The 17,427-nt window shown below is 48.0% G+C and overlaps 1 protein-coding gene across 2 annotated transcripts in view; it reads right to left on the bottom strand.

The window, feature by feature from the left end:
* The window catches only part of DIS3L2 (DIS3 like 3'-5' exoribonuclease 2), a 179,233-nt gene that overhangs the window by 9,575 nt on the left and 152,231 nt on the right, over positions 1-17,427 (bottom strand). For both annotated transcript variants that reach the window (XM_085587227.1, XM_021544264.3), the window contains exon 16: positions 151-334. In XM_085587227.1, the coding sequence (XP_085443353.1) occupies positions 151-334 (184 nt within the window). The remainder of the gene's footprint in view (positions 1-150; positions 335-17,427) is intronic.

Genomic DNA, 17,427 nt, shown 5'->3' with positions numbered 1-17,427 from the left:
CTGAGGGAGGTGTTTTGTTTTGGCAAGGTGTAGTTGTCAGCTTTGCTTGGGCAGAGAGGGACAGGGAACAAAGCACACGCTGCCACGAACACGCCGCTGCGCAGCTGCCCACCCTCGGCCCCCACGGCCCTGCCAGGCCAGTGCACTCACATGCAGGGTCCCTGCGCTGCTGAAGTCAATGTCAAGGCCCACTTGGTTGCAGAAGTCCATGAGGTCTTTCAGCAGCTTGGTTTGGGGCGGGGGGTGGCGGCGGAGGAAGGCCTGCTCGGGGAAGGAGCGGTAGATCTGATGGGCCACAGCCATGTTTGCCAGCAGCATGAACTCTTCCACCAGCCTGCGGCACGAGAAAAACAACCCCAGGCCCCAGTCAGCCAGGGGAGACCCCTGGGAAGCCAAGCCAGTCCACAGTGATGGGAACTAATATGACATGGGGGGACAGGGGAGCAGCCTGTAGCTGCTGACATAAGCACAGATTAGTTGTGAGACTGCAGCAAATCCCCCCCAAATTCTCACTTTCTAGCAGAGGTTTCCCCAGGGACTCAGAGTAAGCTGTCCTGCTGGTGCTGACAAGCAGAAGTCAGTGATAAATTGACAGCTTAAATTAGGATAAAATAATCTCCCTTTAGGTCATTTTATCTCCTGAAATGCTTGACAAGCAAAACAAACGCCGTGCGAGAGATAGCACGGAAAACAAACACACATCTCTGTCTTCCCGGGCCAGAGCAAACAGCGTCGCTCGCTCCCCCATCCCGAGCTCGACATGTGTGGTGAGGGCCAGGCATCAGCCCTGCCCCACGCCAGGCTCCCACCCACAGCACAACACAGCACTGTCCCCAGGCAGGACAAGCCACCAGTGCTGCTCCATCGGGGCTGCCTTTGGCATTCAGGAGACGCAGGGACTCCACAGGCTCCTCCATACAATCCCCAGAGTGCTGGGGTATTCCAGGCTGCGGTGAGCCCCTCACTTTCCATCTCTGAACGTACATGCATTGAATGGAAACCTCTGGGGTTACACAGTGCTCAGGAGAGCAATCCCAGCACTAGAGATCATCTTTGGCATGTGTATGGGCTGTGCTACCAGCAGCAGGGCTGTGCCACTGGGGACTTGTTTAACTGGACTTGATAAGCAAGAGATGTGCTTAACTGGGCTTCTTGCTATTTCCTGCATGTATTCCCAGGGCTCCTAACTGGTGCTAATTGCCAGAAAAAGATAATGGATTTACAGAAGTAACTTCATCCTCCCAGCAATGCCTGAATAAGCTATTGTTGATTGTGCCAGCTCAGCCTTGCTGCTCCTGCAGGCAAAGCAGTGATTTTGCAGGACTGGCTGGGGGACCAGGGCTGCAGCCGGGTGTTCCTGCAGCTCCCAACCCTGGCCACTGCTGGGGAAACTGGCCAGGTGAGATGTGCAGGGTGCTGCACTCCTGGGGTACTCCTACAGCAGTCACACCTTCTCAGCCAAGGTCACTTGCCAAGAACTAGAAAGATAAAGGAAATAAAGACAAGCCCAGAGGAGAAATAAGCACCTGACAGTGATCATCAGCAGTAGAAATATTAGTCTTTAATGGGAAGGAGCTCCCTTATTAAGAGCCCTGTGGATTCTCACAGAGGGTTTTGTGCCAGAGGCCAACACTTCTGGCCCCACAAGGTGGGCAAGGAGGGACATCCTGGCCCAGGGGCAGTGTGGGCAGGGCAGGGCAGGAGCAGCACGGTCTAAATGGGAATGGGCTGCCTGCCCTGTCCCCTGGAACACCTGCCATGGGGACATGCCACCAAAGGCCAAGGGCTGGGTCGCGGGTGGGCAGCGCTCGGTGACCGGAGCAGGATCAGGACGCATTCCTGAGGGGCCACTTCCAAGAGGGCTGAGCCAGACTCTTGCTGTTCCTGTGCAGCAGAACCGGCAGATGGCAACCTCGGTCCCTCTATGGCCACCGCCTCCAGGGGGTCCGGGACAGTGTGGGACAGCATGGCCCGGGGGCACCGGGCACCCCGGCCGTGGGACAGCCAGCGGCAGCAGGTGGGTTATGGCATGGCCATCCCCATCTCCTGAGAGTGGGGACACACCACTCGCACCGAGCGGCACCTGGGGAGCAGTGGCCTGAGGACACGGGTGAGGCTGTGCCAGCCCATGCACACACCTGGGAAGCTCTTCCCGCCCGAGCCGGGTCTCAGCGAGGCACAGCAAACAGGGCAGGCTGCAAAACGCTGCACCTCTCCTTCCATGGCCTTTGGTGCAAGCAAAGAGGGAGGCATTTCACACCTGGGCAAAGGTTGGCCATGGAGTTCCCCCTGCATCTCCCTTGAACTGCAGCCTCTATGGAAGGAGATGCAAGCCCAATTTTAAGGACATTGCATGTCCCAGAGATGAACACTATGAGCAAATGCTGCAGCAGACACTGGTGTTTCTGCTCCTGTTGAGCACTGGAGTATAAACACTTCATCTCTCATCTACGTGACACTTTTGGCTGGATGCAATTTCCACCTGATTATTAAGTTCTGCACTTTGTTTTTTCATTCTGTGGCTTGGGCTTTTACAATTTCCAGGAGATATCCTTGTTCTGATGTTGTAGGTACTGAATGGAAGCTCATACCTGACCACCCTCCTGTCAGGGATGCTTTTATTCTTGAAGTAAAACTAACAGCACATACTATCCACTCTGCTCTGCCAAATCCCATCCAAGGAAGCACCCAGGAGCTTTGCACCCATGACAGGGTGTGCAGGATGTGACCATGGATATTCAGAACTGAAAAGCTATTCTTGCTCTCTCACCCAAAGGCAGAGGCAGGCTCTGGGAGACACATCTGCAGTTCAGGCTTTCAAGGATCAGGTAACACGGATAAGGTTGGACACTGTCCTGTATCTGGGGCAAAAAGAAGCCCCAGGATCTGATGGGTTGGTTTGTCTCAGCTCAGGGTAAAAAACCAGAGTGTCCTGGGAAAGCTGCAATGCCCTGGGGGCTGATGCCAAAATCCCCTGCAGGGACAGAGGGTCCTTCCCAGCTCTGGATCCCTGCAGGGTCATAGAGCTGTTCTTCAAATGCACACCGCTGCAGCAGTCCCCTTCTTGAAAGGGAAGAAAAGTGTGGAGCTGCTCTATAACTCCTAGTCAGATTTGTTCTAAACATCAGGAGTTCAGGGAAAGAAAAGCAGCTTCCAGTAGGCACAAGTCACAGCTGGGATAATCCAGAGCATGTGAGAGCTTGCCAGGGTCAGAGGGAACGGGTTGGGGACAGTGAAGGAGCTGGCACCTGTGCCTGGAGTTAAGCCACATTACCTCTTCCAGCAGAGCAACAGGGTCTGGGGCTAAGGACACAGACAGGAGACAAGATCTGCATGAAACAGCTTAATGTGGTGATCTCACTGCACCTGAAAGGAAAACCTTAATCCCAAGAGGAGTTCAGACTGAGACTGCATGGGATGTTGGTGACTCAGGCGAATGAGCCAGGGCTAAGACTGCCCATGAAGCCAGCAAGGCTCCAGGTGCTGAGGAGCTGGAGGGCACAACAAAGCTGCTGCCTTCCTGCCCTCCCCACGTGGCCTTTCAGTTGCACTTTTAGCTCATGTTCTCACCAGGGCTTCAACTAAGTAAGCACTACACTGTGGCTTGGAGAAAAGCAATAGATGCTGAGGCTGGTGGGAGCAGAGGTTGGCTGGCAGAGCATGGACCCAGCCCAGGGGCTGGTGCTGATGTTGCTGGGAGCTGTGCTGAAGCCCTGCTAACTTGTCAGCAGGTCAAAAGACAAGAGGTTTTGGGGTTTCTGTGGGTTTTTTTCTTAAAACAGCCCAGCTTGGAGTCTGGCTCAGTGCAGCTGGCAGACAGGAGTACAAAGAAAAATATTTAATGGCTAAAAAGACGGAGACAGAAAGACTGGTCCATCTGAACGCGCGCTGAATGAATCCCATGTGAAATGCATTCTAACGCCATCGCTGCAGTTTCCTCTGGATTAGCTGAGCTATCCTTGGCTCCTGGCTCCACAAAATCCCATAAACATTCTGATCTGAACTTTTGCCCTTTCTGTGCTGATGTGAGGTTTCCTCTGCCATCCCACAGACAGGGCTAGGGTCAACAGGTGGCTGTCCCTCCCAGGTGGCTGCAGATCCCAGCCATCCTGCTAACCATGCTGCAGAAAGGAGCATTTCCAAACCTGTTCCATGCATCACTTAACATGTGCACATGTGAGGGCAAGGAGAGGGAGGGATGGGGTGGCTTTTGAGCTCTGTAATATGCACATCTCCTGTCAGCTCTTTCAATGCCCAGATTTTGCTTATGAGTTATGTGGATGAAACTCATCTTCAGCCTGCCTTATGCAAGAGGTCAGCTGGAGTGTATGGGATACACTCACCTCTGAGTTTCAAATGTGACCAAGGTATGCCAGTGCCTAAATCTCACCAACTTCTGGGGAAGATTTCAAGCTCCTGAGATGCTCTTAAACACAAGTCTTGGTGCTTTTCAAAGTATTTTTGATAGTCACGGCTTCTGTAGGGAAACAGTCACCTATGAAACCATCCAGCTGAAGAGAACTAATGATATCTTGATTACAGCCCCAACCTCAAGCTAGTGGGCTGTAATTCCTCTCAGACAACTCTTGCCAGTGCCAGACATCTATGGATGTGGGAAGAGGAGCTACGCATTCAGACTGTTGACCTGCTTTAGTATCAGCATTACTATTTGCTCCATTAAAACCCTTCCCAATCTCCAGATAGCAACCTTGAAAAACTACTGATGCCCTTGGCAAGTTGTTTGGTTGATGGCAAATAAAATAATGGTTTGTCATGGCAAATCTGCAAAGAGAGGCAAGGCAAGTAAAATGCCTGTTTGGCTGCTTGTCTCCATGGCAATGCAACAAGGCTGCACAGCAGCCATGGAAGTGCCCACTCTCCCTGATTAACTTGACAAATGACATTAGCTAAGAAGGGCTTGCTGAAAGGGAGAGACAACGAGTACTTTGTGTGCAATCCAGTAAGAGTGCAGCAAGGAGGCAGGCAGCTTCCTTAAAGCAAAAGGACACTAAAACACCTGCTGTTCCAGCAGGGTAACAGACCCAGGGGTTTCAGAGCAAAGGGCAGCGAGGTGGGGCTGGACAGATAAGCACAGCTGTATCACCCTGTATCACCCTCTACACCTCCATCCCCTCCTACAAGATGTAACTGATGGGTATATCCAGTTGTTGGAAGAGCTACCACAGCTGAGGTGTGAGAGATAAACCCAGAACACCACACAGCTCACCCATGGCAGGGTTCTTTGCTTTTGATGGACTGGAGAAGATGATCTTTTCTTCACGTGTAGCTTATTATGGAAACGTGCTCCCAAAAGGATGGAGCTGAACTGTTCTGAGCAGGAGTCTGAGCCCCCCTTCCAACGGTGGTCCCTCTGGCTGGGTGAGTTGCCACCAAGTAAATCCCCAGCATTCTTCCAGCAGTTCAGACTAGAGCCAAATGTGACCAGCTGCTTCTACGAAGTTTACCAAACTTCTTTCTCCTAACCCATTACAATATCTCATTGGCTCCTCTCCATCTTGTCTCTGTCTCATAGCGCTTACCCCCTCCTACAAAAGGAACACAACTTCTGCTATTCAAATATCTTCCCACCCCATCTTTACCACCCCAGATCAGCATGGGTTTGTGCTTCAACCTGCAGTCAAAAGCCTTTTGTTTCTCAGCCCATATCTTTGTGTCTGCCTCAGGTGTGTCCAGCTCCATGCTGGGTCCAAGCAGGGTTAGGACAGTACAGCTTTGACAGCATCACACTTGAACCAGTGTAATGGAAGGCTGGTGCTGAGAAAGGCAGCCCTGATGTGCCTGTGTGTGTCTGAGAGAGCTCTAAAGACACTGATGGATTTATGTCCCCTTGCTAAGGGCAGTACACTGCTGAGAGCCCCTGCTCTCTGCTGGCTTGGAAGGGATTATAGTTACAGCACAATCTCCTACCAAACAGGAGATCTACAGCCACCCCCTACAAATGGGACTCTAAATCCTGCTGCATTCACCCACAAAGTCACCTTCCACAAAAGGCTGCAAATTGTCCTGTTCAGATCCAACAGGAGCAGCATCAGCTGAAGGAAAACAGCAAAGAAACAGCACCACTGCTCAACCAACAAACCCTCTCCCAAGGTCCAAAGATGCTGGATGTGGTATGACTTTTTCTTCCTTAAATCGTGTTCGATTATTTTTGATTACAGCTCTTCCATGAAAGCAGAGGAACTTGAGAGGTTTCTATAAAAGCTCTTCTAAAACCAACATTAGCTAATCCCACATCTCCTGAGAGCTCAGCCAATGACACAATTATGCTCTTTGGTGAGTAGCTGGGCCGGCACTTGCAATGGCTTTTTTCCATGCAAAATTACACAAGAGCAGTGTGCTGTTTTCCTGGTGACATTCTGCCTATCCAACAAACAGGAGCATCTTCAGCCATCCACTCTGGAACAGTACTGCTGCCTGAAGAGCCATGAAAATCAAATCCCCTATTATCCAAAAAAATTGGATTACAGTGTTACATATGAGCCTTGCAATGTTGGTGTGGAGCTCCCGTTGCCAATGACAGTTGCCAAAAGACCAAAAAACCTACCCTTTTTTTGAAAAAAAAAGTAGTAAAAGGCAAGAATGCTGGCAGTTCCTGGCTTGATGAAAATCATTTATGCTCCTCTCACAGCTAGCAGTAGCCTTGTACAAAGCATAGCTGAATAATGGAATTACTCCACTTTCTGAGATTGCTCAATTAACTCTTGGTTAAAACTGCTACCATTGAAACTTGATGAGAATAGCAGTTTGAGATTCATTTCTTACTAAGCTAGAATGGCTTTTCCCTATAATGAACACCCTTTCCGGGGTATAAAGAATGCCCTTTATATTAGCTATGGTGCCTTCCCAGTAATAGATGCCTACAACACAAATGCATAGGAGGGTTCTCTGAATACAAATGTCACTTATGGACCACTCTTGCACCTTGAGGCTGGAAATGCCACAAGACTGCTCTCTTTGCTTTATCCAAATTATCTGTGGTACAGTGGAAAACCGTTTTAAGTTCTCAATGCTGTTGCTGGGCTTCTGAAGGCATTTGGCATGATTAGGAGTTAATTGCTTAAAGCCTGATGTACTGGTTTGCACACAGGGATTTAAACAGCTAGAAAAGCCTCAGCCATTTGCCTGAGTTTCTTTGAAATTATCAATGCCACTTTGCAGCCCCATTAAATGAAATTGCTGACTAATCTGGCAGCACAGCATCAGGCCAGACAGCACAGCACTGGACGGCACGAGTGGCCACAGAGCCTTTGGGACCTCTTAGCTCTCAGCTGTGTGGGTGGAAAAGGCCACTTGCCCAGCTTAGAGCTCCTGACCCTCATCTGTGGTTCATAAGGAAGGGATAAATTCAACATCTGCCTGTCCTACCATCCTCCCTCCTGTCTTGATTTAAATAGTAAAGAAGGCATCCTTGGACTGAAGTGTTGGTGTTGCAGAGGATGCAGTCACTGTGGGCTGTGCCTCTTCATTAAAGGTTAATATGACTGCAGTCTGCCCCTTTTCATGCAAATTGGTGACAACCTTCAGACTCGTGGCATGGTGCTGAAGTGCCCCTCTGTGCCAAAACAGAGTCTTCAGCTGCTGTGGGCCAGGGATGAAAGCTTAGATCTACACACACATGCTGAGCCACACAGGATGTGGAGGCACAACTTCAACAGGCTCCCTTAATCTCAGCTCCGCTGTTCTCCACAATTTTCTCAGGACTACCACATTTTTGAGCCCAGGGCAGAGGACTTTACTCTCAACATCACACACACAGGAAGATCTCTATCCAGGAATGGCCTTCCTAGATCAAGACATCCCTTTTTTCATGGGCCCCAAAGAAGCCCCTGGAGTGATGCTCACCCAGAGTGGGCACACAGTCTCATATATATCCTCTTCTAGGAAAGTCTCCAGTCCTCAGGGCTGCTTGGCACTGCCACATTGACCTCCCACCTGTGCTGGGTTCCAGCATCAAAGTGACAGCAATGTTAAAAACCCTCCCTGAATGCACAGCCCCTTCACCTTTGTGGGGAAGACAACAGGAAAGAGTTTGCAATCCTTGTATCTCCAGAAGCTGTGCAGTTACGAATCCCAATCCTACTTTTCACAGATCTGTATCAGATCAGTTTGTCTTTCCAAGGAGCCACCAGCTCACCAAGATCTCAGCTCTCAGAGGCAGCAGTGATGGCAAGGGCCCTGTTCCCACTCTGCAGAGCCACAGGGAAGGGATAAGGATGGATCACTAATGCACAATGCTGAGCTCAACTCCCAGGTCTCACGAGAGCGATGACCACCTGGGCTGGCAAGCCTTACATCTGGGAATGAATTAGGATGCTCCCAAGCAAGGGAGCTGCCCAGCCACCTGGGGCCAGAGCAGGGACCTGAGACCTGAGTTTTCTCCAGTCCATGGTAATTCTTGGTGGGTGAATGAGCTCAGAGCCAGGCCGGGGCTGGGATGGGGCAGAGGAGGGGAGATAGCTCGCAGCCAGTGTCCAAGCCGGGCAGTCCACATTCCTGAGACGTGCAGTCTGATATGCCACTGGCTCCGAAAGCACAGCTTATGACAAGACACATAATATTAATGTCATCCAGAGTCTGGCTAGGAGGAGAATGGAAAGAATTCCTGAATGAATGCAGACAGCCCCTCTGCTGATGGGAAAGTCTCCAGGCCCACACATCAGGCCAGCACCGCCTGTTATCAGACTGCCTTTCCCACTGGAAGGAGGAAACAGGAATGAAAGGCACTTTTCCTCGCCATTAAAAGTTTGTGCAAGTGATTTATGGGTCAGAAAAACTAGCAAGTGTGTTGCTGAGTGCTCCATACAGCAGCATGTGTTATGTGGCTGCTGACCAGAAATGCCAAGACCCATTAGGTGGAAGCAAAGGGCAGCATGATGGAAAGTTAAAGATGCTTTTTGCCGATTTAATTAATTAGCCGGGTCTTTTCTCTATCCCCTGCAGCCTTCATTAATGTAATGTTGAAGTGAAGAAATATTAACAATTCAGACAACACATTAATATTAACACAACACCTGCAAAAAATGCAAGTGTAAGTCCATTAGGTAAACATGATCTTAAGCCATTGAGGCAGAAATAATATTCTGACATTTCCTAGCACAAGTATCCTACAGAGATACTGTCCATTGCTTATGCTCCCTTATAAACCATGGCCCCTGGTACATGGGGGGCTCTTAATGTGTTACTAGTCCCTGAAATGATGAGAAAAACTTACATTTCCATTAAGATATTTACCCATTCCATATGGAAAGTGTCTTACTAAAGCCATGTCATGAACCAGAAAGATCAGAAGGGATTTTTAAAAGGATTTTATCTCTGTGCCAGCAAGGGATGGAGATAAAACCTGAACCTGATAGCTTGTAAATATTAACCTACACTTGGGAATGCTTCAGAACATCAGCTTTCTATTATGGTGGTTTCATGTGAGACAAGTTTTCATTAAGGGAGGAACAAACAGTTAATCACCCAGAGAACTGATAGTGCCACAGGGAGTCACAGACTGCTAGAACCAGCCTTCCTGTTTCACATTCCCCATCAGCTAATGTTCTCCCAGACATTCCTGCTGAGGAGACATTCACACCCTGTGTGTGTTACACCCTTCAGCCTTTGGACTTGCTTTTTTCCATTTTACCTGGCATTAAAGAGTTGATTACTTCCAAAGCAGGAGATAATCTGATGGTCAAGGGGGAAATAAAGACTACTGGATGAACATTCCAGACTAGAAGCATACTCTGACATGGTCAATGACTGGGATAGCATGCATCTACCAACCAAGATGTGACCCAGGGACAAACAAGGAGTCTGCAGAAACTCATGAAGAGATGAACAACAAAAGAAACAAAAAAAGGGTTTAAAATACCCAAACCATGGAAAGTAATCTACATAATCCAGCAGCCTAAGGCAGCGGTGGCACAACAACTCAGCATACATCCCTAATGTTCATGAAGTAGAAGTCAGGCAGTGACTTATTAAGTAATGCCCTCTTCTGGTGCAAGTCTCTGGTCCAAGCAATGCAGAGTAACTTCAAAGTTGGATTAGGCTGGCCATTTCCAGTTGAGTTCTAGCAATCTCCACCTTCAAATTTCTCACAGCCTCTCCGGGTGCTTGTTCCAGTTCTTAACCATGCTCACAAGTGTTGTTTGGGCTCATGGGAAGAGACCTCCAGGAGAAGCAATCACCCAGACTGGCCAGCCTTCAGCAAGGGCCTTGCCAGAGAAGGACTGCTCAAGAGAAATTGGATGCAGATCAAGGGAATCAGAACAACCACTGGGACCACTGGTTCTGAGAAGATCCATGTCAGAAAAACACGTGTAACCTAGCAAGTTCCCGAGGTCCCCAGCAGACAAAACTCTAAGGTAGCATCAGGCCATGGGATGCTCTGCTGGAGGTGCTGCTTTCCAGGAAGAGCCATGGGTCAGGGCTCACAGCACTGCCCAGCATTGCTCTGGTTCAATCTCAGATTTGCAATTGTAGCACTGACTGTGGGCAGGTTAAGGGGAACAGTTGTATCAATACAGAGTGAGTGATCCAGCTGGCTCTGGCTGTATTATTCTTGGTCTGAAATGATTGCAAAGCAATCATGAACCTTCTGGTTACCAGGACTTTCAAAGACATGGAAATCTGAGGGGGAGGGAAGCAAGATACGGGGGACACCAGCAGCAGATTGGGGTTAAAACAGCCAATAAAAGTTGGCAGGAAAATGAAAAGGAAATAGACAACACAGAATTTGGGGGTGATGTTTTCTAAATATGCTACTGAAATACTCTGGATAGCTTCTGCTTTCAAGCAGCCTCTTGGCAGATTAAAACGTCCCAGAAGGTTTTATATCCAGCTCCTGCAATCTTAAACTAAATATTAGGTGAGAAAAACATGCTTCTAAGGAAAAGTCAAACATAGCCCTGAGTGAAAAACAATGATCAGGAGAATGAACATATTTGGTTTGTTGAATATACAACCAACATTCGTTTTCTTGCCCAAAAAATAAAGCCAAGGGAATAAAATGCAGAGATGAGCAGAATGGAAAAGCTGCAGGAAATTTAGGCAGTCTCCCCCCACCTCACATATTTCCCCAGGCAGGACTCTCACCCTGCCTGGCCTCAGCCAGCAGGCTTGGAGCTTTGCCTTGAATTCCTAAGAGAGCTTTACCCCCTCTGCAGCAGGACAGGCTCAAGGTACAGCGGGTCTTTTCCATCCATAACTTCTTTCCTTTGACTTTTATGTGCATTGATTCAAAAGCTGTTTGATTTACTGATGCAGGGGCTGTGAAGAGTCTAGTTTGGTCTAAGGATAGCCTGAGGTTAAAGGCAGCAATGCAATTTCCCCACCCTGTCCATTACAAGAAAATGTTCAGATCCGGATTTACAGTCATGTTCTAGTGAACCCACACATCACAGCAGGCTGAAATTATCTTCATTTACACAATGGATTTGAGGAAAAATGGATAAACATCCCACTGGAGCTGGATATCCCATGGAGAAAGCCAAGTTTGAGAGGAGGTCCTGAACAGCACCTTGGAGGGCATGTGGCTGTGGGAGACAGAGAGCTCTTTGTCTCCAGATGGAGCTACTGCCAGCCAGATGGCAGATGAGGATAGATGAGGCAGCTTCAATGAGACCATAACAGGTGAGGGTGAGTGGCATGGGAGCTATCACTGTAAGCAAGGGAGAATCATATCCTTCAAGTCTAGAGAAGGATATGATGACTCTCCAAAGCTGCATTGCAAGAAAGGACTTTATTTCATGTCCCAGTCCCTCTACTGAGATTGTACAGAAGTGAGAACAAGCTCTCTTGATGCCAAGGTCTGCAAAGCCTCACATGCTGCTGGGTGAATTTAGCAAATACCACCAGCCCTGATTGTCAGAGTCATAACCTCATTACTCCAGCTAGTTCCTCCATTGACTTTTATGGATCCCTCGGCTCCATCTAAGAACAGAGAAACCAAAGCTAGATCCACGATGATATCCTGGAACTGCTCCTTTGGCCAGGGTTTTGCTAGACCACAGGAAGCTTGGTTAAAATTAAGACCTTAGGTGCGATGAAGAAGAACTCTTGCAATGTTACCTTCCAACTCCTCCAGAGTTCAGCAGCACAGATCAACCTCCTGAAAAAATCTACCATCACAAGAAAGCAGACACACAGCTCTGTCAGCACATCTGTTCTGCCGAAACTGATGGATCTCAGCACTGGATCATGGTAAGATTTGCAACACTGTCATGTTGCAAAGCCTTGGCAGTACCTTTTAATCCTTGGAAGAGGAGCACTTCAGGCATCAGTTCTTGACTTTGCATTTGAATGTTGCAAAGCCAAAACAACAATGCCTCTTGGAACACAGGGCATATCCTAAGATGCTCTGGAGCTTTCTTGTCCTACAGATGTTGAGTAGCAATCTCCAAATGACAAAACAGAAATAAAACCATATATCCTCATGCTTTGGTGAGCCTCCAATCCAAGCCTGACAGATACCTGGCTATGAGTACTTTGTCTCTCAGACTGCTTAACCCTTGAATAAACAGGGGAAATGTACATTTAGAAGAAGCCTGCTTTTATCCCTTTCCCCCTTCAAACCTAGTTTAAAGCTCTTCCAGCTAGATCTATTAAGTCTTAGGGAAAAATCCTTTTTCCCCTTCGAGACATGTGTATCCTGTCTGTCACCAGCAGGCCTGGTGTTGTGTAAAGTAACCTATGACCAAAAAACCACCAATTCTTTGGTGACCCCAGGCCTGGAGCCAGGTATTGACCTGCTGCTTCTTACTGTTTCTTCCCTTATCATTGGAACTGGAAGAATAGGGATATTGCCTGTTCTCACGATCCCTTAGTCATCCCAAACCATTGAAATACCTCTTGAATGCCCTTGGACTTCTTGTAACAACATCATTGCTGCCTACGTAAAAAATCAATAATGGATCATATCTGAGGGCCATACCAGGGTGGGAAGTTTTCACTTTTATAACTTGGCCCCAGAGAGGCAGCAAACTTCCCTAAGGAGTGGGTCCAATCAATGTATTGGCCCTTCAGTTCTCTAACACGGGTTACTCAATAACATCCAAGTAAAAGCTTTGGAAGCGTCCTCCAACTGATCAAGCTGTTGAATCTGGACAGCTGAGAAGGATGGTGAGGCTCCATCAGATACCCTTCACTGACCACTTCCAGCAGGGGACAAACCCACACAGAACCACTGCCTGCAGCAGCAACATGACTGTGCCAAGAGGTGTTGAGAAAGGGGATGCACAATAGTTAAAACAGACAATCCAAGTACCTGGAAAAGGGCAGGGATTACAAGAATCTGGTTGTTGAATACAGGAACCCACCACAGGGGATACAACAGCTTCTGTTACCACCCACACTTCATGTGCTCACTTACTGCTGTCTGGACATGACAGATACCAGTAGCTTCTGTGGATACTTGTGGGAGCATGTCCCTGCACAGCAAGAGAGGCACCACAACCCCATTTCAGCCTAGGCTTGCTCCATATCACACCAAGACATCCCATCGGGAAAGGAAACAGTTTGGGAGTGAAGCATGGATGGGCTGAATGTCAAAGCATGGGAAATACAGCTTAGGGTACGTGCAATCCAGGCACATTATACCCTCTTTGAAACTCACTCTCCCATTGTTATTTAACATCCTGCAAGTTTCAGCCAGAGACTCCCATCTGCGCCCCAAACTGGCCTGGGTATGGCTGGGAAGAAGAAAGGGAGCTTGAAATGAACTGTGGAAAGATTTAAGTGCTCTAACTGCTGCTTTCCAATACAATTTTCCACTTGGGGCAGGGGAAGGGAAGGAAGAAAGCCTGACAGTAGTTTAGAGCCAGTCACAATTGTGACAGGTTCTTCTTTTCCATTTCCAACCAGCTCACAGGCAGAAGGAGCACTTTAACCTCCATTAATTATCACAGCCTTATTCCAGGCCAGGGTTTCAGCAGCAGTGGCAAATTCTTATGACTTGTGAGGAGCAGGTCCTGCCTCAAAGTGTGCTACACTACTCAGTGGAGTAAAACTCTATAATTCATGGAACCAAGAGCTACTGCAACTCTTCCTAGAGTACCTCAGTTTGCAGCTAAGGGCATCTCCTGTAGGCAGCACCAGTTCTGTCCTAGAAGAGGATCACACAAACAACTTCTTGCACTTCAGACTGAGAACAGGTTAACAGCCACTTAACAGATGGATCTCTTGCACACCCAAGCTGTACATACAGAAAAAAAAAATATTAACAAAGGAGTACATTACTTCTATCTCCTCCCTGGCTAGCAGAGACTCCTGTTGTAACTCTACCACCACGTGAAGTTTATGGCATTTATCAGCACTGTATCAGGCATGCATCATCACTTGATACACAGCCTCAAAGTGTGCATGTGGTGTTTAGGGAGATGCAGGCAGCTCAGATACACAGCCCTCATGCAACTGGGGTAAAACTAGTATGAAATATTGCTACCTTTTCACCTTACCAAAAAGTGGTTTCTCCCACTTTTTTGGCTTCATTACAAACTATCAATGAACATTATTTAAAAATAGTTGTAACTGAGATGTGCCTGTGCAGGGACTAAGATGCCCTAGCTCAGCATCTCAGCCTATGCTGCTCCATGTCCCTTCCTGCTCAGTCCCTGCTTCTACCCACTCCCAGCACCTAACTGCAGGTACCATCCCTTCATGCTCAATGATGACAAGATGTGCCATTCTCCCTTCCCCAGTTGATGCCAGACTTTTCCAGAACTGCCCCCTCTGACACTCATGGCTTGCAAACCACTCACAGGTATTTTTGGCACTGAGTAATGAAAGCAGGGAGATGCTGCTTGCTGCTGCATGCAGCCAGACCTTCCCAGGGACCCCAAAGTCACCCCAGCAGATGCTGGTGAACTGTCTTGGGATTCAGTTGTTTCATGGCTCTGAGTGGAAAACAAACCAAGCCACACGCATTGTTTCCCTGCCTGCACCACCCAAACAGCTGATGCCTCCAGCTGTGGCAAATTTACCAGCCTGGAGCAGGTGAGGAGCAAGCCTATGTCTGCATGGACACATGCAAAAGGAGGAAGGAGGACTGACTATGAATTCAAATTTAATGTGACTGGGACATACTGCTGAGGTTCACACAGCAACACCACATTCAGCTCTGAGTCACACAGAAACCAGCCTGGGGAGCAATTACTGGTGCACAAAAGCTCTTGAGCTGCAACAAAAGAATGGCAAGGAGCTTCTCATCAAAATCCCTTGAAATCTTTATCTTGCTCACTTAGGCTTGGGAGGATACTTCCTTCTGCTAAGACAAGTGAAGCCTCAGCAGAGCATTTGGGATGCTGGAGAGGAAATGTCCAGTGAAGTGAATCAGGGGTGAGCAGCAGCCACTGCAGCACAGCACAAATGACAGCCCTGACAACATCACCCCATTCGCATGCCAGGACTTGGGACTACAGGAACTACACTCCATTAGGAACAAGCTGTTCCCCTAATTCAGTCCTTCTGACTCCTCTGTTAAAAGATTTTCCTGAAATTGTGTAAGACTTTGACTAAGCAAATGCACTTTGACATCTGACTTCAGCTCTCTAGCTGCCAGTGCATCACCCTCTGCAAGCCCAGCCTGGGCTACTGAGAGCCACAAGGCAAGAGGAAATCCCCAAAACTCAGCCTGCTCCCAGATCAGGTCTGGAGCATCAAGGAGCTCCTCACATTTCAACCCTCCTCCCTGCATCCTCTCACACAGATGAGTTTTTTATTCTAGAAACCTCACAGACCGCTTTACAACTGAAAGGGAATTACATTACAGCAAGCACACGCCCAGTTGTTCATTTTGTATGTGCTGACAGTCTTGTTTTGACTCTACTTTCTACGTTTAAGGTGTTAATGGGAACCTTGATGCATTTCAAAGGGAACATGCTCAGTTAGAAGATGGATGCATGAGTCTAAAACCTGGCTCCCAGATTTCGTATCAAGTGCTGGATTTGTTTATATCCATATGATGCAATCTCCATAAAAGCAATCAACTAACACCAAAAGGAGATGTTTCAATATCTGCACAGCCTTCACACACTAGGCATTAGGTTTGCTTTTATGATGCAGAATAATATAATGGATTTCTTCCACAAGTTCCCAAATGCTGTTATTAGGTGCTGCTTCTCTAATAAAATATGCTGCAACATACAGCAGTACATGACGTGGCATTTACACAAGCCTTTTCTCCATATAGGACTTGCTGGCTTTTAAACAAATCTGTCTCTTCTATACACTACAGAGGCACAAGATGAGTAATTATGTTCTCTGCTTAATAATGTTTTTGCACTGGCCAATTTAACAGCTAATCTCCACAAACCTCTGAGATAGTCCCCCAGCAGCTACATTTGCATGTTGTAATCAAGTCTTGCTATTAAATCATACTTTGCAACAATAGCTGAGCTGTCAACGACAAGCAGCAGCTCTCGGCTCTTGCACTGGCACCATGCAGGCAAAAGCCCTGGATAAACATGCACAAAGCCTCACTGCTCTGCCAGCGAGGAGAGCATCCCTTTGCACTTTTGGGAGCTTGGAAATGGCTACACCCATGATGGATCTCAGGACAATCATCCTTTGTCTCGCTCAGTTCTCTGGTCAGTCAGCTTGCAAGCTGTTTTCTCCAGGCCTGCCTGCTGCTCTCTGCAGTGATGCAAAGCCAAACTGGTTTGGCTGTGGAGTGAGTGCTCTGTCATACTTCTCTGACTGCTTTTTATGGTGTCCTTAAAAATTGAGTATAATGGGTGCAACAGAGAGACCCCTCTGTGGCAAAGGTCCTGCCTTGGCTGTGGGCAGAACAGCTTGTGCAGCCATGCTGTGACCAGAGCACTGCACCCTCCAGGGTCAACCAGGCTGCTTGGAAATGTCCTGCCCGATTTTACCATTTCTTTGCCATCCTTGTTGATCACAGTGCAGCAAGAGGATGTGGCTGAGAGAGAGGGCAGACCAGAACCAGCTCAGTTAAATGGCCCTGTTAGTGTCATCACAGTTTGGCTGAATAGCTGGTGTGACACATAGCATTAAACAGATGTTTGATCTTCCTCCACTGGATCAGTCCCTGGTTTCGACCAGGGATTGATCCCCTGCTCTGCACTTCCCATTTGCCCTCACAAAACCTCATCCCCAAAGAGACCCACATACACCCCAGCTTAGCTCAGCAGCATATTCTGCTCCTGTACATTCACTGAAGTAACGTGTCCCTTCTCCTCTGCTCTTCCACAATCTCAGTTTTCTCTCAGTGACTGTAAATATCTGAGTGACCTGGATGCATCTGTCAAAGAACAGCACCAGGAGGCAATTCCTCTGAATTCCCTGCAGCAAACATCACTGCTCTGGTCCAGGCTGTTACTGGTGCCAAAAACTCTTGCTCTAAACCAGATTCTGACTCTGCAAAATGCTGCAAATATACAATAAATAGCATAGTCCTTTTGA

This window comes from Lonchura striata, chromosome 9 (assembly GCF_050655825.1).
Source record: "Lonchura striata isolate lonStrDom1 chromosome 9, ASM5065582v1, whole genome shotgun sequence".
Taxonomy (NCBI): Eukaryota; Metazoa; Chordata; class Aves; order Passeriformes; family Estrildidae; genus Lonchura; species Lonchura striata.
The sequence above is the reverse complement of the archived record's forward strand: the minus strand, read 5'-3'. Positions and strand labels throughout refer to the sequence as shown.